Source organism: Trichoderma reesei (genome assembly GCF_000167675.1).
Source record: "Trichoderma reesei QM6a unplaced genomic scaffold TRIREscaffold_21, whole genome shotgun sequence".
Classification (NCBI taxonomy): Eukaryota; Fungi; Ascomycota; class Sordariomycetes; order Hypocreales; family Hypocreaceae; genus Trichoderma; species Trichoderma reesei.
This window is the reverse complement of record NW_006711168.1, coordinates 41,713-66,939: the sequence shown is the minus strand read 5'-3', so window position 1 is coordinate 66,939 and position 25,227 is coordinate 41,713. Positions and strand designations below refer to the sequence as shown.

The following is a 25,227-nucleotide window of genomic DNA, read 5'->3' as shown; positions in this document are numbered from 1 at the left end:
CGCCGAGGTTTCTTTGTATTCTTGGCCCTATCCTGACTTTTGAAGAAAAAGCAGCCCTCGCTTTTGGTGAAACGATTTGACAGTGTAAACTCGCTTCCTTTTTTTTTCCAAAGCTCGTCCTTTATTCTATCATCGGTATCGCTAACACCGTTTAGCCCTTGACCTTGTAGATGGCCTCGGCCAGACGGCCAACGTTGGAGCTGGTGATGCCGGCAACGGAGATGCGGCCGTCCTTGGTGGCGTAGACGGAGTACTCCTTGGCCAGCTTCTCCATCTCCTCGGCGTTGAGGCCGGTGTAGGCGAACATGCCGATCTGGCTGGTGATGTGCGACCAGTCGTGCTTGGAGCCCAGCTTCTCGAGGTTCTCCTTGAGCAGGGCGCGCATGGTGATGATGCGGTCGGCCATCTCCTTGACCTCGCCGAGCCACTGCTTGTACAGCTTGGGGTTGCTCAGCACCTCGGACGCGATGCGGGCGCCGTGGATGGGGGGGTTGGAGTACATGGGGCGGATGAGGATCTTGAGCTGGGACTCGACGCGCTTCTTCTCGTCGGCGTCGGCCGTCGTCAGGGAGAAGGCGCCAACACGCTCTCCGTAGAGACCCTAGTCAACCAGTGTCAGCATTTCCCTCCCGCTTCCTTGAGATAAGATATCGAACGATGGGCATCATGCTACGTCGTTCTATGATGATTATAGGAGTGCATGTTATGCTTACCATGTTCTTGGCGAACGACTGGCACAGAGCAATGTCGTGGCCCTGCTCAACAAAGTAGCGAACGGCAAAGGCGTCCCTGTCGGTGTCACCGGAGGCGAATCCCTGGTAGGCCATGTCGAAGAAAGCAAAGTGGCTCTGCTCCTTGACGACCTTGGAGATCTCCTTCCACTGCTCGGGGGTGGGGTCGACGCCGGTAGGGTTGTGGGCGCAGGCGTGGAAGAGGAAGACACTGGCCAGGGGAGCAGCCTTGAGGTCGGCAATCAGGCCGTCAAAGTCGAGGCCGATGGTGTCCTTGTTGTAGTAGCGGTAGGTCTCGACCTTGAGGCCGGCGTCGCTGAAGACGGCCTTGTGGTTGGCCCACGAGGGGTTGGGGATGAAGATCTTCTTGTCACCCGAGTAGAAGCGCTGCAAGAAGGCAGCACCAACGCGCAGGGCACCGGTGCCGGAGATGGTCTGGGTAATGGCAACGCGGTCGAGGACGGACTGGTTGGGTCCGTAGGCCAACTTGGCGGCCAGAGGGGGGAACTCGGGGACACCGGTGATGCCGGCGTACTCCTTGTTCAGCTTGGCGTCGACAATCTTCCTCTCGGCCTCGCGAACCGAGGGGAGGACGTAAGGCTTGCCAGCATCGTCACGGTATGCGCCAACGCCTATATGTGGATAAGTATATGTTTTCATCGGCGTTGCGGCACATCAGAGGTGACGTGGAGGGGCGATATTGAATGCCGAAAGCTGCTGTAGAGACGAAGGGGTATCGTACCGAGGTTGATCTTCTGCTCGAACTTGTCGGCCTTGAAGGCTTCGGTAATACCTGCAAGAGAGGAGGAGTCAGTGGCCTGGAACGCAACGCAAGACTGGGTCTGCGGCTGTGATGCAGCAGAAGTCGGAGAAGACGAGCCGTACCAAGAATGGCCTATCAATGTTTCGAACAAAAGAACCATGTTAGCTTAACCGGTGCAATTGATACATATATACCAAATTCGACGGGATCAAGTGAGTATCTGGCGCATCTTCGGACATCCGTCTATATCGGTCGTCGACGTTGGGTGGTGTTAAGGCCGAGTTTCTCGGCCAATCGATCAACTTACATCCTGCATACAACTGTCAGTTACGGTCCATGCAAGCAACGCCGGTCCAGTTGCCGACTCACAGGAGGGCCCTGGGGAACGTTGATCCAGGTAGACAGGGCAGCACGGCTGGTGAGCCTCAGGGTCGCAGGGCGCAGGGCGACAGCTCGCCTGCTCGCAACTCGAAGAGTGGACAGCATCATTTTGAAAGTGAGGGCGGCAGAGGGGGCTTGACGGAGAGGGGAGAGGGGATAACGGCCCTGCTAGGGAGAGGAATAAGAGATGTTATAGCGGGCAATTGAGGGTCCCAAAAGGTGCTGAGGCTCGTCAAGCTGCTCAGTCGAGGGTGAGGCCAAAGAGGTGATGGTAGTCAGACCAGGAGACGAGGTACAGTCAGACGTCGGAGGTGGTTCGATGTCGCTGGGCGGTTGAGCAAAATTCTGGTGGGGTCGCCTGCTGGTGTTGGTTTAGTGAGCTCGGAGCAAAAGGCACCGCTAGGTGGAAACGGGGAAGAGACGGAAGGAAGAGGGAATTAAATGCTGCTTTTCTTTCTTCAACATGTCTCTTCAGTAGGTAGTTGTTGTTACAACAGCATCATTCTCGTCAGAAGCCATCTTAAACATGGGCTAACAAGCAGATTACTGTCATGTTACTGCAGTGGCTTGTTGGTGCACGTCACCTACTGATAAGGCGAGGTATACTAAGGCAACAGCTGTTGATGTCCTACCAAAGCTCAATATTGTCAAAGGATGTGCTCATACGGAAAAAGTCGCCTTTGTCGCAGCAATTGTGCGGGGAAGGCTCGGAGAAAACTTGGTCTACCTTGGTCAGCCAGGTACTTGTACATAGAGCACGCTCCGACATGCCTCCGAGGACAGCTACAAACTGAAAGGGGACGGCGCTGCGGGCAAATATATCGCCGGCTGAGCTCAGAAAGACGTGAGTGAACCCAAGAGTGACGAATATTGCTGCAAGCTGCTCCGACGAACTACTAGGTACCTTACCTATATAATGCGGGAGAGGTGAGGAAACGATCTCCAGTGGTAATCGTGATTGCTAGCTACTACTAGGTAGTAGTAAACTTAACCTAAGCTTAATACTGTGCGCTTGATTTTCGCTGGCTGTCCTCAGGAGAAATAGAGTGCTTATGGCTGTGAGATGTGGCCTCTGGAAATTGTTCATTGGGAGACTTGAAAACGATGGTGATAGGCTTCGTCTCTTGGGTCATCGTTTGCCCATCCTGCCAGCTGAAGAAGTTATAGAATTTACGACACCATCGGTTGGAGACTCCATATCCAATTCTGCCGTCGCATCACCTGCCCTCAATTACTTTCCCCGCAAACCGACATTGAGTGTGTTTGCAAGATTTGACCGACTATATCCGACCAGCAACAAGACTCTGACCAAGCTTTGAGGCTGGCACAGATGCTGTCAAGATGCTTCTTTGATAGCATCCGCAAGCCGAGATATGAGGGCATCACCAGGCAGGCCATGCATGCCCTTTCGAGCGATATCGATACGATAATGGATTCTCTCTGCCTGCTCCATTATTGCAAGTCCAAAAAAATTACTCAAACAGGCAACTCACCGGCGAGCCCAGCTGATCTCGTCTCTTCTCCCTTCTCCCCTCTCGGCTAGCGCCGCCGAAAAAGCAGTGGGCCGCGATGATTTTTTTGGCTGTGTCCGGCGGCCCACGACACCAAAACGCCGCTCGCCTGCGCATCGCCAGAACAGCCGCAGAACCTCCAAGGGGCCCCCCAACGCGAGCGACGCAGGCTGCCCAGATTGCCGGGCATGATGGCATGGATGGGGCAGAGCTTGTTCGAAGCGGCGCATCTAGCGCTTCCCCCGCATCGACGACATCTCAGATTCTACCCCGTGGGGATGCGGGAGAGTGACGACAGCTGTGCCTTTGACGGGTGCTGGTGCTGTAGAATCGCGGCGCCTGTTATTGGCCCAGCCTGTTGGAGGAGGTCACGGCCCGTCAGCCTTGCTGTAGAGCTGCTGCTGTCTCTACCTACTATCACTAGTACTACTGCGTGTACTGAATCTGATCTGCCGTTGAGTACGACCTCCCCATTACCGGCACGTGCAGGTGTTGCAGATGCTGTTGGTGATACATGCACAACTTCAACGATCGTGGGATGGGAGATAATGACAGTCCAGATCCGGCGTCCATGTTGCCTTGACGTCTATACCTACTAGATATTCTCACTTGTGGTACTTGCTGTATAGTGATTGTAATTGAGCGAACCTCTTCTCTGTCTCTCTGGCAGCTTCACCGTATTATTTGCACAATTTGTCTGGGAATGGTTTGGACCCAAGTGGCCTGTGTGCATAGTACGGAAACTTCCATGACTCTCTTCCATCAGCCCCCTGTCGGAATCATTTGGCCACCTTGCCCGCGCAAAACTTTCTACAGCACATGCAAGTGATGCCGAGGAACATATGCAACCAACCAACCAACCAACCAACTCACCAATTACCATAACCAACAGCGTCAGATCAACTCCCAGCAGCGGTGACCCCTCAAGACCCGGGGCATCTAATTCTCTTGCCTTCTATCCAGAACCAGAACCAGAACGAGAACCCAAAAAGACTCAAACAAACCCAGTCGATATCACAATTTGCCCCATCGCCGTTATGCTGCTACTTTGCCCGACTGAGGCTAGCCAGGTCGCGTGTTCCTTGAACCTAGGACCTAGGACCGAAGCAGCTCTTCTTTCTGCGGGCTCCTCCGCCGCCAACGAGCCACTCCCGGGCTTTGCAATTTGCTAATGATTAGTGTCACCAAACGAGACGCTGTGTGAGCTAAACAGAAAGTTTTTTTTTTTTTTTTCCCGCCTTTTCTTGTGTAGTAATATCTGAGAATGTGTACAGTTACAAGGCGGCGAGTAGGTAGGTCAAGAGATGTACCGAGTGAAGAAACCTCCGTTCCTTGGCAGGTCATAAGGCTTCAACATGGTACCGCTGGCGAAATAATAACAGTTCCTCAACCAACCACCTCTCGTTCGATCGTTCACCTTTCGTCTCCGTGTTGTGCGAATGCTTCCGATAATACATGACCTACAAACATTGACCGATTCGTCCAAAGCCCACTTCGGCCCCAAGGCTCCAGAGAAACGGGCTCGCACCATTGGATCGACTCCAGAGCGCTCGGCTTAGCTCGACCCGCGGCCGTCGAACCGACCCTGGCCTTGCACCTGCATCTCAACCTCGTCCTTTGAGCTCGCCGTCCCGTTCTGCCCTCCATCTCTTCCTTTCTCTTCTTCTCTTACTCCTCGTCGGTCTCCGCACTTTTGCTCTTCACCTCCTAGTCCTTCGTATTCCTATTTATCCTCCCCTCTCGTTCCACATCCATCCTTCTCTCCTCGGCCTCCTCTTTTTTTCCTTCTCGGTTCCAGCCCACTTTGCTGTGAAGAGCGCGGACGACAACACCAGAGCAGCCTGATGTCCTCGCGATAGCGGTTCAGTCTTGTTCTCCTTGCCTGAAACCTTCTTCCTCCTCTATTTCTGTTCCGGCCATTCGCGCCACCTGCTTCTCGTCATGGCTTCCTCTGGCATCGAGAAGGAGATGGCCTCTGCGGATGGCGTCGACATTCAGTCGTCCAAAGATGTCACCACCGGCGGCGTCCAGGACGTCGATGGCGGGGCAGGCGACTTCTCCCACGACCAGCGCCTGGTCATTGAGAGCGCTCGAGCTGCCGCTGCCAAGGAGCAGTCAATGACGCTGCTCCAGGGCATCAAGCTGTATCCCAAGGCCATTGCGTGGAGCATCCTCATTTCCACCTGTATTGTCATGGAGGGCTACGACGTCAGCCTTGTAAACAACTTTTGTAAGAAATCCTCCTGGGCACTCCTACGCTCGGCCATTTACATTCCCAGCCTTGAGCTTTAGCTAACGGTTTCTGACTCGCCTGGCAGATGCTTTCCCTCAATTCAATGAGAAATACGGCGAGCTGTACCCAGACGGCACGTATCAGGTGCCAGCCAGATGGCAGTCTGGCTTGAGCAACGTATGTCCACGGTTCCTCCCCCTTGCTCAGTAGTCGTCTCGAGCGAAAATGAGGTCTTATCGGAACTAACAGTTCGACCAAATTACAGGGTGCCACTGTCGGTGAAATCATTGGTCTCTTCATCAACGGTTTCGTCTCTGAGAGATTCGGATACCGGAAAACTGTCATGGGCTGCCTCATCCTGGTTGCCGCCTTCACGGCCATCTTCTTCACCGCGCCCAATGTCGAGACGCTGCTGGTCGCCGAGATCCTGTGCGGTATCCCGTGGGGCATCTTCCAGACAATCACCGTCACCTACGCCTCCGAGGTCTGCCCCGTCGCCCTGCGAGGATACCTGACCACCTATGTCAACTTCTGCTGGGGCCTCGGCCAGGAAATTGGCATCGGCGTCATCTACGCCATGCTCAAGCGCAACGACGAGTGGGCGTACCGCATCCCCTACGGCCTGCAGTGGATGTGGCCGCTGCCGCTCTTCATCGCCATCTACTTTGCCCCCGAATCGCCCTGGTGGCTCGTCCGCCAGGGCAAGGCTGAGGAGGCCAAGAAGTCCCTGCTCCGCCTGACGAGCCTGAACCGCGAGACGGACTTTGACGCCGACGAGACGGTGGCCATGATGGTCCACACGACGGCCCTCGAGGAGAAGATGACAGCCGGCGCCACGTACTGGGACTGCTTCAAGGGAGTCGACCTGCGCCGCACCGAGATTGTGTGCATGACGTGGGCCATCCAGAACCTCAGCGGCAATGCCTTCTCCAACTACTCCACCTACTTTCTGCAGCAGGCCGGCCTGTCCACCAAGGACTCGTACTCGTTCGCCCTCGGCCAGTACGCCATCAACATGGTCGGCGTCTTTGGCGCCTGGGGCCTGATGACGATGGGCGTCGGCCGTCGCTCGCTGTACCTCTACGGCCTCTGCGGCCTGTGCAGTATGCTCTTCATTCTGGGCTTCCTGGGCCTGGTCCCCGAGTCGCACAGGAGAGAGGGCTCGCTCGCCACCGGCAGCATCATGGTTGTTTGGGCCCTCTTCTACCAGCTCACCGTCGGCACCGTGTGCTACTCCCTTGTCGGCGAGCTCTCTTCCCGCAGGCTGCAGATCAAGACGGTTGTGCTGGCACGAAACCTTTAGTAAGCTTATATACCCTCTTGTGTTTGGATCAAGACAAGCATCAGACTGTTAACCTTTCCCCGTGTAGCAACATTGTGGGCATCGTCACCAACGTCCTGACGCCATACATGCTGAATCCCAAGGCTTGGGACTGGAGCAATTACACCGGCTTCTTCTGGGTAAGATAGCCCCTTAATCAGTCTCTCTCTACCTGTCACATTTGTTTCTACCACAGAAGATATACGGAAGCTAACTTTGCTCTGCAGGGCGGAATCTGCTTCTGCTGCATCGTCTACACCTACTTCCGCCTCCCCGAGCCCCGCGGCCGCACCTTTGCCGAGCTCGACGTGCTCTTTGAGAAGAAGATTCCCGCGCGCAAGTTTTCCTCCACAAAGGTAGACGTATTCCACGAGTCCATTGACGAAAAGGTCATGCACCAGTACGATGGCATCATGAAGACGCACGTGGAAAAGATTTCATTTGTTTGATGATTTCTTTCATTTATTTTGTTCCTGGATGACCTATTTCTTTTGCTTTCTTCTGTTATTATGACTATTAATGACTCTGGGTGGGAGGGGGAGAGCGTAGCTTTTGTTGGATTACCACCTATTTTGGATCGCTGGAACGTATATACCATGTGAGCCCTTCACGATGCTCATGCCGATGATCATCACTTGATCTACAAATAATAATGTCTTGATTTATCATTCTGTGCTCCTGGCCCGCTTCACAGATACATTGCGCAAAAGATTAGAGCACGCAAGGGGGTTATAAGGGTAGGACGGAACATCTATTGGTGGATATGCTAAGATTAATCCTCTGCGATTGCGTCGACTAAAAAAACCAAATAAACAGAAACAGGCATAGGTGCGCTGAGCAAAGGCGAGAGCGGAACGACCCAACGCTGGACAGAAGCCGCAACGCTATATACGCTGCCTGGCTGCCTATACGCAAAAGCCGCTCCGTCCCTCCTTTCTCGCAGCACTGTTCATTCTCTCGGCAAGCAAGGCGTGCGACGGAGGTGGGTTGAGAGGGGGTGCTTCGGCATCCTGCTTCAACTTGATTCCTCTTGCCTAAAAACAACGAATTCGCAATATCACAAAGCTCCCATAATATCCCCCCATCAATCGAAAAGAGTATAAGCCCAACGACCAGAACGCCAGCATCAGCCTCATCGGCTTGGAATGATCCCCAGTATCGCCTCGGTGTTTATGCGGTACCAAAGGTGTTCTCGCCGGAGTACGTGATGTACAGGAATCTGCAGAGCAAATTGTTAGCCAACATGATCAAACTCGCAAAGAAGGTTACCAGACGGCATTCATACCCATCCTCGTCCTTGTGCTCCTCGTAGATGCTGCTCATAAGAGCAGCGGTCGGGGGAAGGACTTCATCCACGAAGATGAAAATGGCCTTCTCGGGCGAAAGCTTGATCCTCTTGCGGATGACGTAGACGAACTGGCCTACTGTCAGGTCCGCGGGAACCAAGTACTTCTTCTTGTCGATGGTAGCGATGTCGCTCTTCTCGACCTTTTCGCAGATGACCTGTAGAGATTAAAGGGGGGGCTCGGTCAGCTGTCAAGCTTCAAAAGGGTAGCCGCAGCAAAGCGGGTGGGTGCATGCTGCTTCGTCTGGGTTCTGATAGGAGCAGATGGGATGGGGAGGGAATGGAACGAAGCCAGCAGGTGACGACATACAGGAATGCGATCGGAGTACTTCTGTCGGATGCGCTCGGCCTCGGCCTTGCGCTTCTCGAAGGGGTGCTCGTCCTTGAACTTGCTGCGCATCTTGGCGATGTTGGACGGTAAGGGGTTGTTGGGGTCTTGTTCGGTGATGGAAGGGAGCAAGAGTTGGAGTGCGGCTGCGGATGGCGATGGCGGCAGCGACGGCGATATAAAGGGCGGACTCGGGGCGATAAGCAGAGGCGGTTAGATAGATAGGGCGACTGCGGTGAGCGGCTCTGTCGAGGCTGGCGTGGGCTGTCGAGATGCAAGAGATGGAAAGGGGTGCACGATGAAGAGAAAAGGGATTGAGGGATGTAGGGATGCAGAAATGATGTCGAGGCTCGGGTTAGGTTTAATAGCAGGCGTCGGTTGGTGACGACGTGGGAGAGGGGTGAGTGACCCAGTGACTCTGGCCCGATGACTGGACTGAACAAGGCGGTGGCCAGACACGGTAAGGCCTGACAAGGCAAAAGGCAGAGAGAGAGAGTGGACGACAAGGCAAGAGGTAAGAGGCGCAGGCAGGCAGTGACGCCAGGTCCGTCTGTGCTGCTCTTTGTGTGTGTGTGTGTCGGCTTTGTCACCTTTTGGCACCTTGTCACCGTGGATGTCACTTTTGTTCGCTGAACGCAGCGCAAGCTCGCACTGATGCCTTGAGGCGGAGGGAGGCGCTAGAGCTCAAAGGGCGATTGCGGGAACGCGGGCGGTGAATCAACTCGCAAGGTACATCGAGGGTACGAGGCCTGCAGCGAGTCGAGGGGCCAGCCGCACCAGGAGCTCCGAGTCCTAACGCGGTATGGGGCGAGTACCTGCCTCTGGCAAGGGCGGCAGCTCCCCCGGGTACCGCCTCCGCGCGCGGGCACAGTCTCTGGCACACAGTCCCACAGTGCAGCGCCGCAGCGTCACTGTATGGCAACTGGCACCAGCACGTCGCAGCTTCCCGCAGCGCCGCCGACGGCTCCGTCTTTAGCAGAGGTACTTGTACTGCACTTGGCAAGGTACCTGACACCGCGGGCCACATGATCAGCTGCCAGACCCTTGTGCCCAAGCACCGAGTCACCCCGTCACAGGCAGGGCTTACTGCTACGTCTGGCGCGGGCTGCTTTGGCATTCTCTCCATGGCGGAAGTACCGATCGCTACGGGTATCTCTAAGAGGTACCTCTGTGCCGCACCAGCCACACTTGGACTTATCCCAGTTGCTCCAGTCAAGATGCAAGGGACAAAGATTACGAAAGAGTGAGTTCAAGTGCTCCTGGCCGATCGCAGGAGCTGAGCAGCGGTTGTTGCCTTGTCTGCTGGCACCGTATTCGCCTTCACCGTGAACAAGAGTCAGCTGTCTTTGATACCTAGGTAGGTACCTAGTCTAGATCTCGAAGCTCTCCTAGAAGCACTTGCAGAAACGTTTGTGGTGGACCAACTTGAAGATGATTCGCACAAAGCACCAGGAACAGGAACGGGAGAGCTATAATGTCTTTATGAACATGTCAAAGCGGTCGTGGGAGATGAATGACGTTTCAGAGCAGCACTCGTCCACGCATCAGCTCATGAAAGAAGCTTCATTGGAACAATGTCCGTGTCGCGTCTGTTCTGCAGCTCCAGAACCATGACGCCTTGTTCTCTTTCGAATTTTTCCTAAAGAAATCCGATCTTTGCTTCCTTCTCTCGTCCAAAGTTTCCATCGATACTCGTCGAGCCATCACGGTGAGACGCTCCGCTCAGACGGTTCAATTCCCGCTTCGTCGCCCGATCCGAGCTTGTGCCGACGAGAGCCATGATCCGGCCCCGGCATGACTATTCGCGTGGGAAGATGTCAACCGCTGAACACGCCACCAAGAAGCCGGTGGCTCGATTGGTGGAGGGGCTAATTGCCCAATTCAACGAGCATCCCAAGACTCGAAAATTCTCCTTCTCCGGCTGACTCTCGAGGCCGTGTTCCTCTTAAGCCCAGCGTCTCCCGTCTTTGTCCGGCCCAGTCTTGCGTTTCAGTCCAGGCCCAGCACTTGGTCTCTTTGTTCCCATCACCATCTGAAACCCCCCGCCATGGCCGCGCCCTCGGCTGCCACTCGCTATGTTCAGCGCGTGGCCTCGCAGGTTCGCCTGCGTTCAGCAAGGGCTCCCAGAGGCCAATTGACCCTCAGTCGATGGGCGTCCACTGCTTCGGGCAGCCGTCGAGGTCCCGCCAGCTTCGGAGGCTCGTCCTCGGCAGCCGTCTGGCTCGCAGCCGCCGCAATTGGCGTCACGGCTCCCTTGGCCTACAGCTTGGTGAGTCTCAAACGCCAGGTCCTGGGAGACACCGTCCTTGCTCCCAGAAGCGCAACCAAGACCGAACTCAGCTTACAAGTGTCCCCCTTCTTTGTCGTGCTAGTCAACGACGGAGCCTGCGAAACTTGACGTCTCGAGCCTCGCCGAGAAGGACGAGCAGAAGAAGAGAGAGGCGGCTGTCACCGAGGAGTCGCCCATGCGCCTGCGGATGGAGAAGTTCATCAAAGAGCAGCAGCAGATCATTGTCAAAGAACTCGAGCGCATCGATGGAAAGAAGTTTCGGAAAGACGAGTGGACACGGCCCAATGGCGGCGGCGGCATCACATGCGTGCTGCAGGAGGGTAACGTGTTCGAAAAGGCCGGCGTTGGCGTCAGCGTCGTCTACGGATCGCTGCCCAAGCCTGCCATCATGAAGATGCGCGAGAACCACAAGAACCTCGACCCCGACGTCGAGTCCCTGGAGTTCTTCGCCGCCGGCCTGAGCATGGTGCTGCACCCGTCCAACCCCATGGCCCCTACGGTGCACCTCAACTACCGGTACTTCGAGACGGCCAATCCCGACGGTAGCTCTCAGGCGTGGTGGTTCGGAGGAGGCTGCGATCTGACGCCGTCATACCTCTTTGACGAGGACGCCATCCACTTCCACAAGACGATCAAGGAGGCCTGCGACTCCCACGACAAGACGTACTACCCTCGGTTCAAGAAGTGGTGCGACAAGTACTTCTTCAACAAGCACCGCGGCGAGTGTCGCGGCGTGGGAGGCATCTTCTTTGACGATCTCGACGAGACAGAGCGCGACCAGGAGAACACCTTTGCCTTTGTTCAGGACTGCCTCAAGGCCTTCTTGCCGTCGTACATCCCCATCCTCGAGAAGCGCAAGGACATGCCCTTTGATGCCAAGGAGAAGGAGTGGCAGCAGATCCGCAGAGGCAAGTATGTCGAGTTCAACCTGGTCCACGACCGAGGGACCGCCTTTGGGCTAAACACGCCCGGATCACGAGTCGAGAGCATTCTCATGAGCTTGCCGTTGACGGCGAGCTGGAAATACATGTACGAGCCGGAGCCCAAGAGCAGGGAGCAGAGGCTGGTGGATGTGCTCAAGGAGCCCAAGGAGTGGGTGTAATTGGTATATCACTGTATAACAAACATCACACACTTTTTTTTTTTTTTGCAGTATATTTTGTAATTGTAGCGGAATAGACAAAAAAGACAAGAAATGCCAGATTTATATCATGTAGTACCTAAAATAGACTAACGGGGACGGTTCGAGAGGAGAATCATTATGTGCCAATTTTGAACAGACGATATTCGTAAAACTTGACTCCTCCGAATGAAAGCACAGAACATATTCATCTCCGGGTTCTCACACGCTTCCTTTTCCAGGTTGAGAGGCATGATGGACCTACTCATCCACATTGTACTGACGGGCCACGACCACTGAACGCCGCACGCAACGGTTTCAGGTTGAGAGCCGCCTCGTAACAATCAGTCCTCGACAGACAATACTCTCACTCGCAAGGGGCACACACGCTGAGGCGGCATCTCCAAGGGGGAGTAGAGGGGAAAGAAAATATGGTAGACGAGGAGCATCTCCCGTCCCACCGCCGACTCTTCGCGGCCCTCATCCCGCCATCGCCGCCTCTCCCAGCAGGAAGCGACTTTTTCGCCGACACCTCCTTAACCGATGCTGCTGCTGCTGCTGCTTCCGAGGCGCTTGTCACAGACCGGCCCTCGTTTGCCGAGCACTCCAACTGGCGACGGCAGCTGTTGACGCTCCACGTCATCTTTCCCAATATTCTCTTGCCGGCCCTGGATTTGCTGGATCGGGGGCTCGTCAGTCGCTTCGTCGTGGCGGCGGCGGCGGACGGGGAGCAAGAAGCTGGAACTGAACCTGCACATGGAGATGCCACCACCACCACCACCACCACCAACACCACCAGCGGCAGCGGCATCATGTCCCACAGCAGCGGGAAAGAATCAGACACCCCTGGCCAGATATACATGTACACAGTCCAATCTGCCGCCTCAACTAATACATCCAGGCGCAAACGACACACGCCGCTGAGGAACAAGACTTACGCCGTGCATCTTGACGCGTGGAATTGCTCCTGTGGCGGCTTCGCTCTCGATGCGTATTCCCACTATCACGACCCAGACAAGCAGGACCAACAGTCTGTTCAGAGATCTGCATCACCTTTATTGCGGCTCGGCAGTCTGGAAACGGCTTCGCCCGATGAGTTTCCGTGCTGCAAACACCTCCTCGCGTGCTTGCTGGCGGAGAAATGGAAGACATGCGGTGGCCATGGCCGAGACAAACATACGACGAAGGAGGAATTGGCTGCCGTGATTGGAGGAGTCTAACACGCCTCTGCACGGAAACACAGGAGGTCTTCACATGAGATGATTCCTTCAATGTCTATTTGAGTTGATATTCAGCCTAGCGGTCCTGCTGCCACCAGACATATAGAAAGCCATAGTTCGTTTTATCTACTCAAAGCACTCTCAAAGCATGCCTTCGCCTCCAATATCGGGAGGCGTCAGAGTCGCTTTTCCCGCCCCTTACTTCTTTTTAGACTTTTCTTTATCGCTGCTCTCCTTGGACTCTCCGTTTGCGTTGGTGGCGCCCGCGTCCTTCTTCTCGTCCTTGTCCTTCGCCTCGTCCTTCTTCGGCTCCTTCTCGTCCTGCTGCTGTCGGTTCTGGATCTTGTTCTCTATCAAGTCGTGGAATGCGGTGATGGCGCGTATCAGGCTGCTGAGGTAGATGGCCATCAGCTGGTCGTTGGTCTTGATGCTCATGGCGTGTGATAGTTCGTGGCCTCCTGTTCTGCTGTCGTCTTCTGGCGTGGAGAGGTTGGGGAGAAGGTTGAAGACGTCTTGTAGGTTGCCGAGGATCGCGTGGTTGACGGGCAGTTGGCCGTCGAGGACCTTCTGGAGGTAGGCTCCAATGTCTCGTAGCCGAAGATGCAGCCCTTGGAGCGATTGCAGCTGGTTAGTGACGCGCGTGGACAAGGTGCCGACAGCGACGTCGCGGATGTCTCGCAGCAGATGCTCGACTCCGATTTCCTCTGCTTCCTCGGCCTCGATGATGGACGGTGTGTGGACAAACGTCCGGGAAGTCGTCGTTCCATCCTATACATGGAGAGGGCACAATCATCAGTCCCATTCCGTCTGCCAATGCGTCAGAAAGCAACTTACATCTTTGATCTCCTCAACCGCAAAATACGCATCGGTGGGCACGCCCGACTCCTTTGGCTGGACATCGATAATGACCAGCAGCGGGTTGGGCGTGTAGCGCTTGAACAACTCGTTGATCTCGAGATCAGAGGCTCGCAACTTGGGTCCCGTATGGTACCACCCCACCAGCTTCTCCCGCGCATTCACCTTCTTGAACATGTCGTTCATCGACTCGACGTAGTTGTGGTCCAGGAACCATACTGAAGGGTCCTTTTCGTCCTCCTCAAAGGGAACTGAGGAAGAGCCGTTAGCTCGCTGTGAGATGCAGAGCTAGGTATTTCCTTGCACAAAATCAAGACGTACCTGCGAAGCTGTTGGACACCCTCACGTTCTTGCCGTCATTCTGACCGAGGAGAACTCCGACCACCCGCCTCTTTGTCTTGCTGGTGACTGTTCGGTTGTAGTGGTCGACGGCGGAGAGGAGGACGAGCGGAGCGACGGAGACGTTTCTGGTCACCAGCGAGAGCGTTTCCGCGGTGGTGGTCGGCATCGTGGCTGGCTGGGGACCGGATCGTTCTTGAGCGAGGCCGTGCGAGAGGGTTGGTGCTCGGGGTCAGCGTGAGAAGAAGGAGGAGAAGAAGATAGACTCGAAGCGGTTCGTTCGCCGGCGATGACAACAGGAGCCACGTGAATTGGTTTGGCGGTTAGAGGTCGTGGTCGCGGTCGTGGTCGATTGTTTGCTTGACGGTGGAATCGCCAAAGAAGCAATTAGGTACCTATCCGACTTACGTCGCTGCGTTCCGTCATTCTACTGGCGGCACCTACCCCTCCAGGGAGCTAGAGCACCAAGACACTATACTCGATTTAGTAGTAATCGTGATTACACACTGCCTTATAAGGAGAGAATTACTGTATATAAAAATATAAGAATAGCAGAGGTAGTACTTTTGTTTTGATTATATATATTTCTGCATCTATATTTACAAATATAACACTATACAATACGTAGGTTAATATTATAATTTCATAATTAATATTTATTTTATATATGTATATCTATATTCTATATGATACTATTACTATTATCATGACTTTGTATCCCGATATCCCCTAGGAGGATGTGTGTATCCTATGCTTTTTTGCAGACAATAGTTGCATAAATGCAGTGCTATATCTAGCTCCACTACCTACCTACCTACCTACCTGAAAGCTACAGCGGTCGTGGCCGCATGCCGATACAGAGTATTCCTCGAGACGACACAACCTTGATGCCTCGACAAGCAGAGACGCAATGGAGCCTCCTCTCACCAAACTGACACCGGCCAAGGGTGCTCAGTCGACTCCGGCAAAGGGACTTCAGTTGCCCACCTTGGCAAATGTGGTGCGCCGCTTCGCCGTCGACAGTGGCTCGACTCTGTTTGCCACGGCGGTCATGACAGTCTTGATCTTTGGCGGATGCTGCTCCAACGTAGGTGCTCTCATCCAGCGCAATGCATCGTAACTGCGTGGCTAAACGGCGTCATTCTACAGGTCTATGCTCTCGAGGCAATCATCAAGTGAGTAAGCGAGGCCTCCCAACCGATGCAGACTACAATTGCTAACGGGGTACTCCCTCACATAGCTTCGAGCCTACAAACGGTATACCTGCACTCGCACGCTTCCTCCCATAGAAGATCGATTCCAACCATGCGCTTATCCACACAGGAACACTCGTGACCTTTGTTCAGTTCCTGTTCATTGCCATCACCGGATACCTTGCGCAATTCGACAGGACACGGCCGCCGTTCTTTGTGGCCCCCAATGTCGTCCCGCTTCGCCGCTGGCTCGTCAATATCCTGCTATTCTTCAGCATCAACGTGTTGAACAACCATGCCTTTAGCTATAACATATCCGTGCCGGTCCACATCATCCTACGATCTGGAGGCAGCATCACGACCATGGCGGCTGGCTATCTCTACGGCAAGAAGTATTCCCGAGTTCAGATTTTCGCAGTATTCCTGTTGAGCATTGGCGTCAGTCTTGCCGCCTGGTCTGATTCTAAAGACAAGGTAGCTAGCTTACCACATTGCCATTGGTGCCACAGTCCTCGTTCTAACAAGCTGCGCAGAAATCGAGTGACGATAGTGAAAACCCCGTGTTCAATCCAGGGCTTTTGATCATCTTTGTGGCTCAGGTCCTTTCGGCTATCATGGGGCTGTATACGGAGTCAACGTATCGAATCTACGGGCCGCAGTGGAAAGAGAACTTGTTCTACTCTCATATCCTATCGCTACCGTTGTTCTTGCCCTTTGCGCCCTCCATGTGGCGCAATCTACGCGTGCTAAGCAAGAGCACGCCTCTTGAACTGTACATTCCGTTTGCTGCGCCGGTGCAGCCCGTACGGGTGCCGTCCCAGCTGGCCTATCTGGCGGCCAACGTGCTAACGCAGTATGCCTGCATTCGAGGCGTGAACCTCCTTGCGGCCAACGCATCAGCACTCACCGTTACGATCATCCTGAGCATTCGGAAGCTTGTGAGCCTTTTGCTGAGCATCTGGCTGTTTGGCAACACTCTGACAGCCAGCACCCTTGTCAGCGCAGCCGTGGTGTTTGGGGCCGCGGGTCTGTACAGCGTTGCTCCGAAACCGGCTGTGTCCGAGGAGAAGAAGAAGGCTTGACTAGAGCTGGTTGTTTACTACTTTCAGAGCACAGTCTTCTGGCTTCGAATCGAACAGTTTCCTACCTTACCATCAGGCGATATAGGGGTTTCTGGTCATGGAAAGGTTTCCATCACGCCATATGGGGGTTTCTGGTAATGTAAAGGCTTACGTTACCAGAAACCTCAACTTTACATCACCAGAAACCCCTATATCGCGTGATGGTAAGGTAGGTAGTTGAAGGGTTCGATTAAAGTAGGTACCTAGATGGCCCCAGCAATATCGAAGGTCTACCTAGAATAGACTGTTCAATAGACGATCTCGCATATAGAGTACAAAGATACAGAGTCGTATATTTGAAGTCAATTATATTGTTAGCAGTCCCCACGAAGCCTAGACTCGGTTATTGTCAATCGCGAGGCTTGCCGTGGACTCTTGCAGAGATACCCTCGAATTCAGTCATGACACTACAGGTAAGGTACCTTAGGTATTGAAAGATCTCGATTGTACCTGGAAGTTGGTGATGTGCATCAGATCCGAGGTACCGGGTACGAGTACTCCAGAGTCCAGACTCTTCGCGGGTAGCACGCCGCTAGTCCTCTTCTGGGTGCCCTAGCCCTGCCACGGATTAGCTCTCCTCTCCCTGGTTGTCAACTACTGACAGTGCTATGCGACGCCTTTCAACGCCTTTTCAACGCCTACTGACGCCTACCGACGCCTACAGACGCCTTCGAGCCTCTAGTCCTAGATCTTGCCGTGTAACCTTAATTCATCCCTACAGACTAGTCGCTCTGCTGGATTCCTTCGACGAAGGCATCGCCATTTTTTCTTTTAGCTTCTTATGCTGCAATTCTGAGATAGAGTCTCGGGGACAGACGCTATGACCAGTGAGTCTACCTCTGGAATTTAGTTCACTTGGCGACTGCAGCAACCACACAAGCTGCATTGGGCACATGACGAGGCCTGGGGGAGACAGAACCTGTATAACAGGGCCTTCCTCAGCTCCTCCTTTTCGATACGATGCTCTTCTGCCATCCAAAAGCTCAAACGCCGTTTCTAATCGCCTTGATTTAGATCACCACGACTTACATGGGAGCGCCGGCATGTCTCTCCCCGTCCGCACCAGAGACGAGGGCGACGACGAAGGACCACCTACCAGTGGCTTAGTCGATCGTGAAGAGCCTTCAGAGTCACTTGTCGGCCACGAAGGACGCCTTGAAGATGGAATGCTGCTGCGTGACTTTGAAGAGCGCACCACCTTCTATGATGCCGTTGCGGAGCTTCAGATGACACAGACGGAGGCAAAGCTGTTCTACCAGCGCTCAAGGAATGGAAACTCTCCATGGCCGCAGGCAACGCCATTCGAAAGTCCGCTCATCCTCGCTGGATCTCGCCCGGCCACAGAGTACGGGGCTGATTCATTGATTCTTGACCCTGATGGTGAATAGCCAGTCCTTCAGCGAAGTATGCCATAGGGAAATGGACTGCTGCTAATCATGCGACTACTAGAAACGCCAGACGCTGTAGATGCATCCTTCAGGCCCTTTGGATCAGCAAACCCCTTCAGTCCAACTCATCTCCACAAGCCTAGCCCTAGCGCCAGCTGCATTCTCAACGACGCAAAGGTCGCCAGTAACACCTCAGGTGGCTTGGCAGAGAGTGCACTTTTTGACACTGAGCCTCACATCACGGCAGAGCTCAGTGCTATCTCGAAACAAATTCACCGGATAGTTGACACAAGGCGCAGATACATTGCTATTTCATCCCAAGGTCCAAATGATAACCCTAGAGATACCCCTGAATGGGAAATCTACCCTCCTCCCCCCGAACCCGCATGGGTCTCAAGCCATGGCCATGGCTCCGAGGAGAGCGCGAAGCACGGCGTAGGCGCTACGGCAAATGCTCCTGGACAAAAGAGACCTTTACGAAGAAGAAAGTCTGGTCACCGTATTGGAGATGATTTCCAACTGGACGATTTGCTTCCTTTGCCAGGCGCCAGCGAGATGACGTTTGAGCTCGACAGCGACGGAGTCTACCAGGTTCTCGACCCTGCCAGTAAGTCTCCCGCCATACGCGTGCCGACGATCCGAGAATTCTACATGGATCTGGAGGAAATTGTCAGGGTTTCATCGGATGGTCCCAGCAAAAGTTTTGCCTATCGTCGACTTCAGTATCTAGAAGGGAAGTTCAACCTCTATGCTCTCCTGAATGAATATCAGGAGACTGCCGATAGCAAAAAGGTACCGCATCGCGATTTCTACAACGTCAGGAAGGTCGATACGCACGTTCACCATTCGGCCTGTATGAATCAAAAGCATCTGTTACGGTTCATCAAGAGTAAAATGAAAAAGTCGCCCAACGAAGTCGTGCTCTTCCGAGATGGCAAGCATCTCACCCTGGCAGAGGTCTTCGCTAGCATCAATTTGACAGCATATGACTTGAGCATAGATACTCTTGATATGCATGTAAGTTGCAGCCCCCCATGACACCCGGCGGCATTGCGTCTTGATTCGACTGCATCCTGACGTGTCCAGGCACACGTGGATTCTTTTCATCGATTCGACAAATTTAATCTCAAATACAACCCTATTGGCGAGTCGCGCCTGAGGACGATCTTCCTGAAGACTGACAATTTTATGCATGGGCGGTACCTGGCCGACATAACCAAAGAGGTGATAGCCGACTTGGAGTCCAGTAAATACCAGATGGTCGAGTGGCGCATATCAATCTATGGCAAGTCCATTGATGAGTGGGATAAGCTTGCGGCCTGGGTTGTGGACAACAAGCTCTTTTCCCACAACGTTCGGTGGCTGATCCAGATACCTCGCCTCTACGACGTGTATAAAGCAAGCGGTCTGATGGACTCCTTCGAGCAAGTCATACGGAACATCTTCCAGCCGCTCTTTGAGGTTACAAGAGATCCTTCGCGTCATCCGAAGCTACACGTCTTCCTCCAAAGAGTCATTGGCTTTGATAGCGTCGATGACGAGAGCAAGGCTGAAAGACGACTCTTTAAGAAATTCCCGGTGCCCAGGGCTTGGGATACGAAGCAGAATCCTCCGTATAGCTACTGGATCTACTTCTTGTATGCCAACATGACCTCGTTGAACCACTTCCGGCGAAGTCGCGGCTTCAACACCTTTGTCCTACGGCCTCATTGTGGAGAGGCCGGCGATAGCGAACACCTGGCTGTGGCAGCGTTGTGTTGCCATAGCATCAGCCATGGCCTGCTGCTGCGCAAAGTGCCTCTGCTCCAGTACGTCTTCTATCTCGAGCAAATCGGCATCGCCATGTCGCCGCTGAGCAACAACGCATTATTCCTGGCCTATGAGCGTAATCCCTTTCACCAGTATTTCAAGCGCGGTCTAAACGTCTCCTTATCCACGGACGATCCGCTACAGTTTGCTTTCACCAAGGAGCCCTTGATCGAGGAGTATGCCGTGGCCGCGCAGATATATAAGCTGAGCCCGGTCGATATGTGCGAGCTGGCCAAGAATTCGGTGAAGCAGAGTGGCTATGAAAAGTCCATCAAGGAGCAGTGGCTGGGTCAAGACTTCGACAAGCCCGGCAAGGACGGTAACAATGTGGCCAAGACCAACGTGCCGGATCGCAGAGAGGAATTCCGGTACCACACGCTCCTTCAAGAGAGAGACATGTAAGTGTTGAGGTCTATCGAACTTGCACAAATGCAGCGTTCATGTGAACTGATTGGGACTATTCAGCTTGAATCGATATGCCACATATGGTGCTGGCAGTGAAACCGCTTCAAACGCACCAAGAGGCATCCAGGCAGCGGAACACAAGGACAGCAAAAAGCCTTCGTCTCTAGCTGCCACGGCGGCTGACCTCAAGCATGTAGATCCCGAGGGCCATGCATCATCCCTGGTCGACTCTCACGCGGCAGAGCCTCTCTTGCCCGCCAACAGCACAGCAGGCAACCACATTACCGGAAGCGACCCCATGATATTTCCGGGTATTCTTGCCCGAGAGCACCGAAACACCAGTTCGCGGAATCTGGCGCAGGGCTGCTGATGGAGTAAGAGCACTGCCTTGGATTTTCGGGGCCAAAACTTTGAGCATGTCGTTCCCAGAAGAGTTGCAGTTGTTGTCTTCACAGTGTGTGTAGTTACAGTCCGTCTAGCGAACATTCGGTCTTCTTTGTAGCAGATAGATACTCTAGCCTTGGCTATCATTTGGCAATTTGCATATATTCGATCCTTATCAGCTTCAAAGGTACAAATAAGAAGTTTGATTCCAGCCACATTCCGATGATAATAAGTCGATCGTCTAGTAGAACCATGCAAATTGTCATCAGCACATGCAACAGATGGACACTGAAGAGGCAACTTCCCCACCAACGCTAAAGCCAAGCTCCCATCAAACGCCCCCCCCAAAGCCACGCTCGAACCAACTTTGACCTTTTCAGCACCTCGACACTCCCACTTCCAAAGAATAAGTATACCGAATCTCGCAGCACAACCAAAGGATTCTTCATACTTGCATTCATCCGACTGATATAACATCTCACGATAATACTTCACACAATGCCCCCCCAAACGTCCACTCGCCCCATTCAAAAACTTTCCAAGGCAGTCGCCAAATGCTCAGTAGAAGTAAGCAAGCAACCAAAGAAACATGTTACTATACCGTCATTGATGAATTTCTTAGATGCTGACTTATAGTGAACACAAATTCCTAGGCTACTGCGTATGGTAAATGCATCGTGGCGGACTATAACGACGTCACCAAGGACAAGTGCGCGCGGGAATTCATGCGGTTAAAGGACTGCTACCTGGTGAGTCAACATGTGCCCGTCTTCTGCCTATGCATGCGTCACCTCTGCCAAACACTCACTGACAACCGTTTCCATCAAACAATCAAGGCGGCGATGAAGAAGGCGTAGGCATCTACACTCATCACATCGGAATTCGTTACAAATTTCTTGCATCTGCGGGCATCCTTTTTACTCTTTCTCTCATATTTTAGTGTATCTTCTTCGCTTTACTTAGATTTAACTCTTCTACATTAAAGACAGGGAGTTCTAAGCTTTCATCTTCAAATCTTGACAAGTCGCAGCAGCAGCATGGCCTGCTGAATCTCTTGCTCCTCTTCCGCAATAAGCTCGCTCGTGGCGCCCTCTTGACGCTGCTCGACAGGCCGGCGAAGGACCTTCTCGAAAGCAGATGTCTGCGAAACCATCACCTTCTCCAGTCCAATGTTTTCGGGATCAGACAGGACCTGGTACTCCATCTTGACGTCGTCGGTAGGCTGCAGGCCGGCCTTCTTGCGCAGGCGCTGAACCCTGTTGATGATTTCTCTAGCCAGACCCTCCTCGGCCAGTTCAGGGTAAATCTCCGAGTCCAAGATGGTCAGCAACTCGCTGTCGGTGTTGATCTCCAGCTTCTTGGAGGCCTCGTCCTCCTTCACACTTCGGCGAACAACGAGATCGCCCTCCTCGAGGCGGATGCCGTCGACAATAATGTGCTTCTCCGTGAGATAGCTTTGCGCCTGCTCACTGGTCAAGCCGGGCAGGGCTTTCTTGACTCGTGCCATGTCCTTCTTGAGCTTCTTGCCAAGCACCGGCCAGTCAGCTGTGACACTGTACTGGACATTATACTTCGCCTCGTCATCGGTGAGCACCAAGTCTCTGATGTTCAGTTCTTCAGTGATGTAGGATTCGAGCGATTTGATGTCATCGAGATACTGCTTGTCATGGTGAAGGACAACCAGGGTTCGGAGAGGTGTCTTCAGCCCAATGCCTCTGCGCTCTCGCGAGACTCGTGCCAACTCAATGACACGCTGCATTCGGGCTACTCTGCGCTCAACCTCGGCATCGAACAGCTCTTCTTTGACTTCCGGGAAGGCCAGGAAGTGGACACTTCGAGCGTCTTCTCCTTGCAGCTCCTTGGGAATGTGCTTCACGAGCTTCAGGTAGATGGTATCTGACAGGAAAGGCGTGAAGGGGGCCAATCCTCGGCAGAGAGTGAAGAGGACGTCGAAGAGGGCATTGAGTGCGTGAAGAGTATCATTCAGGCCGTTTTCTCCCTTGAGGCGTCGTCGGTTGAATCTGATGTACCAGTTGGTGGTGTTGTCAATGAGTTCCAGAAGTCGAGGGACGACAGTATACAGTCGGTAGCCTTGGTAGCTATGTTAGTATGACACTTCAGATAGCAGGGCCCTAGATTTGTTGATGCGTTGCAGCCTCGGATTCACATACCCTTCATCTCTTCGTTAACAAACTTCAGCAGACTCTGGCAGCTGGCCAGGATCCACTTGTCCATGACGTTCGTGTTGGTGGTCTCCAATCCAACGTTCCACATGTAGTCCACACCCTCAACCTTCTTCAGGAGCGCAACCTGGCCTTCGAAGAACTTATAACTGTTCCATAGCGGAAGCAGCACCTTTTGAACAACTTCCCTTACTCCAGACTCCTTGAATCGCAGTGGCTCTGCTCGCACGACGGGGGAGTTGATGAGGTAGAGCCGCAGGGCATCAGAGCCGTATTTGCTCATCACGATGCTGGGGTCAGGGTAGTTCTTGAGACGTTTTGACATCTTCTTGCCGTCTTCCGCCAAGACGATGCCGTTGACGACACAGTTCTTGAATGGTGCAGTGCCGAACAGGTGTGTGCCCAGCACGAGCAGAGTGTAGAACCAGCCTCGAGTCTGATCCAGGCCTTCGGCGATGAAGTCTCCAGGGAAGGAGTTCTTGAACTTCTCAACGTTCTCAAACGGGTAGTGTTGACTAGCGTAGGGCATGCTGCCTGACTCGAACCAGCAGTCAAAGACCTCCTCCACACGCCTCAGCGTGCCCTTGCCCATCTTACTGGGGATGGTGATGTGGTCAATCTTGTCTCGGTGGATGTCGTTCAGCTCGCCAGTATAGCCACTGAGCTCTCGAAGTTCCTCAACGCTTCCGACGCAGACGCGTTCTTCCAAGTCATCGCTTACCCAGAGAGGGATCGGCGTACCCCAGTATCGGTTTCTTCCCACGTTCCAGTCTCGAGCATTCTGGATCCAGCTGGCGAAACGACGCTCCTTGACGAATGAGGGAACCCAGTGAGAGTCCTCAATGTTCTTGAGCATGCTGGGAATGATCTCGGGAATGCGGATGAGCCACGAAGGCACAGTTCTGTAGATGAGCGGGGTATCAGAGCGAGGGCACATGGGGTAAGAGTGTCGAATCTGAGATTCGACGACCAGTCGCCCAGCCTGCTTGAGGTACTTGATGATGTGCTTGTCGGCTTCCTTGACGTGCATCCCGGCGAAGTCGGGAACGCGGTCGGTAAAGTGGCCAGTGTCGTTGATGGGATCCGGAGGGGGGCGCTTCTCGCTGATGATGCCCGCCTCGAGGGCCACGTTGTAATCGTCCTCACCATAAGCGGGTGCCTGGTGAACAACTCCCACACCGCTATCGGCCGTAACATAGGTGGCGTTGAGGACTCGGAAGCCTACATCCTTGAAGTCTTCATAAAAGTAGTCAAAGAGCGGCTTGTACTTCCACCCAAGCATCTCCGAGCCCTTGACTTTGCCAATCTTTGTGAAATCAGCCTTTTTGGGATCCTTGTAGAGAGTGCCCAGCAGGTTCTCCAGGATAATATAGTTCTTCCCAGACTTGCCGTCCTTGATCTTGAGGTATTCAAAGTCTGGATGGGCTGCGAGACCGGTGTGTGACGGCAGGGTCCAGGGGGTAGTCGTCCAGGCCAGGAGGTGAGTGTCCGGATCGTCCAACAGGGGGAACGACACAACAACGGCGGGGTCGGTAACGTCTTGGTAGTTTTGGTTTGCCTCGAAGTTGCTAAGGGCAGTGGTCAAGACTGTCGAGTAGGGCATCACTCGGTAGCCCTGGTACACCTGTCCCTTGTCGAACAGCTGCTTGAAAACCCACCACAGCGACTCCATGAAGGTCGGGTCCATGGTCTGTGACAACACATTAATAACCGTCTCTCTACAATGTGCAGGAATATTCAGATTAACCTGACCTTGTAGTCGTTGTCGAAGTCAATCCATCGCCCCAAACGTTCGATGGTGGTGCGCCATTCGGCAGCGTATCGCATCACAATGGAGCGGCACTCTTCGTTGTACTTTCCAATTCCCAGCTTCTCAACGGCAGCCTTTCCGGAGATGCCCAGCTTCTTGTCGATCTCGTGCTCGATGGGGATTCCGTGGGTATCCCATCCGAATCGTCGCTCGACATGATAACCCTTCATGGACCAGTATCGGGGAATGATGTCCTTGATGGTAGAGGCGAGCAGGTGCCCGTAGTGAGGCAGACCTGTAGCGAATGGAGGGCCATCATAGAACGTATAGGGAGGTCGACCAGCCGACAATTCCAGCTACGGCATCTTGTCAGCATGCGCAACCGCGAAGAAGAGGAATGAATTTGCTTCGCATAGACATACTTGGCGATGGAAAGCGTCGATCTCGCGCCATCTCTGGATGATGGCTTCCTCTTCCTTGGGAAAATCGATAGACATGGTGCCGGTCTCTCTCCTCAGAGGAAGCGCAGTGTATAGAGGAGAGAAAGTGTCGAGATA

At 53.7% G+C, this 25,227-nt stretch overlaps 9 protein-coding genes across 9 annotated transcripts; 5 read left to right on the top strand and 4 right to left on the bottom strand.

The window, feature by feature from the left end:
- Positions 1-151: 151 nt before the first annotated feature.
- On the bottom strand, positions 152-1,983 carry TRIREDRAFT_5233 (uncharacterized protein; the record flags this gene model as incomplete). Its single annotated transcript, XM_006968049.1, has 5 exons — positions 152-601; positions 714-1,363; positions 1,474-1,524; positions 1,802-1,804; positions 1,860-1,983. 5 exons carry the CDS (start codon positions 1,981-1,983, stop codon positions 152-154), a joined length of 1,278 nt encoding a protein of 425 aa, XP_006968111.1.
- Positions 1,984-5,354: 3,371 nt separating this feature from the next.
- On the top strand, positions 5,355-7,389 carry TRIREDRAFT_67469 (maltose permease; the record flags this gene model as incomplete). Its single annotated transcript, XM_006968137.1, has 5 exons — positions 5,355-5,616; positions 5,705-5,796; positions 5,885-6,921; positions 6,990-7,080; positions 7,168-7,389. The coding sequence occupies 5 exons, from the start codon at positions 5,355-5,357 to the stop codon at positions 7,387-7,389; spliced, it is 1,704 nt and encodes a 567-aa protein (XP_006968199.1).
- Positions 7,390-8,110: 721 nt separating this feature from the next.
- Positions 8,111-8,685, bottom strand: TRIREDRAFT_67420 (microtubule-associated protein; the record flags this gene model as incomplete). The annotated part of the gene is made up of 3 exons (XM_006968078.1): positions 8,111-8,159; positions 8,226-8,443; positions 8,596-8,685. 3 exons carry the CDS (start codon positions 8,683-8,685, stop codon positions 8,111-8,113), a joined length of 357 nt encoding a protein of 118 aa, XP_006968140.1.
- Positions 8,686-10,391: 1,706 nt separating this feature from the next.
- TRIREDRAFT_123382 (uncharacterized protein) lies at positions 10,392-12,077 on the top strand (the record flags this gene model as incomplete). Its single annotated transcript, XM_006968136.1, has 3 exons — positions 10,392-10,419; positions 10,879-10,882; positions 11,021-12,077. 3 exons carry the CDS (start codon positions 10,392-10,394, stop codon positions 12,003-12,005), a joined length of 1,017 nt encoding a protein of 338 aa, XP_006968198.1. The 3' UTR covers positions 12,006-12,077.
- A 1,364-nt stretch (positions 12,078-13,441) lies between these two features.
- TRIREDRAFT_80843 (uncharacterized protein) lies at positions 13,442-15,309 on the bottom strand (the record flags this gene model as incomplete). Its single annotated transcript, XM_006968077.1, has 3 exons — positions 14,420-15,309; positions 14,078-14,349; positions 13,442-14,011 (listed from the first exon to the last, which is right to left on the bottom strand). Exons 1-3 carry the CDS (start codon positions 14,604-14,606, stop codon positions 13,442-13,444), a joined length of 1,029 nt encoding a protein of 342 aa, XP_006968139.1. The 5' UTR covers positions 14,607-15,309.
- A 164-nt stretch (positions 15,310-15,473) lies between these two features.
- TRIREDRAFT_29756 (uncharacterized protein) lies at positions 15,474-16,670 on the top strand (the record flags this gene model as incomplete). Its single annotated transcript, XM_006968069.1, has 3 exons — positions 15,474-15,524; positions 15,730-16,130; positions 16,181-16,670. Coding segments are annotated over 3 exons (942 nt in total), but the record flags the coding sequence as incomplete, so codon positions are not given.
- Positions 16,671-17,794: 1,124 nt separating this feature from the next.
- Positions 17,795-20,723, top strand: TRIREDRAFT_67484 (uncharacterized protein; the record flags this gene model as incomplete). Its single annotated transcript, XM_006968135.1, has 4 exons — positions 17,795-18,131; positions 18,210-19,156; positions 19,226-20,346; positions 20,414-20,723. 4 exons carry the CDS (start codon positions 17,795-17,797, stop codon positions 20,721-20,723), a joined length of 2,715 nt encoding a protein of 904 aa, XP_006968197.1.
- Positions 20,724-21,235: 512 nt separating this feature from the next.
- On the top strand, positions 21,236-21,486 carry TRIREDRAFT_110550 (uncharacterized protein; the record flags this gene model as incomplete). Its single annotated transcript, XM_006968134.1, has 2 exons — positions 21,236-21,304; positions 21,391-21,486. Coding segments are annotated over 2 exons (165 nt in total), but the record flags the coding sequence as incomplete, so codon positions are not given.
- Positions 21,487-21,746: 260 nt separating this feature from the next.
- On the bottom strand, positions 21,747-25,167 carry TRIREDRAFT_5227 (uncharacterized protein; the record flags this gene model as incomplete). Its single annotated transcript, XM_006968048.1, has 4 exons — positions 21,747-22,828; positions 22,909-24,610; positions 24,673-25,026; positions 25,093-25,167. 4 exons carry the CDS (start codon positions 25,165-25,167, stop codon positions 21,747-21,749), a joined length of 3,213 nt encoding a protein of 1,070 aa, XP_006968110.1.
- Positions 25,168-25,227: the final 60 nt, after the last annotated feature.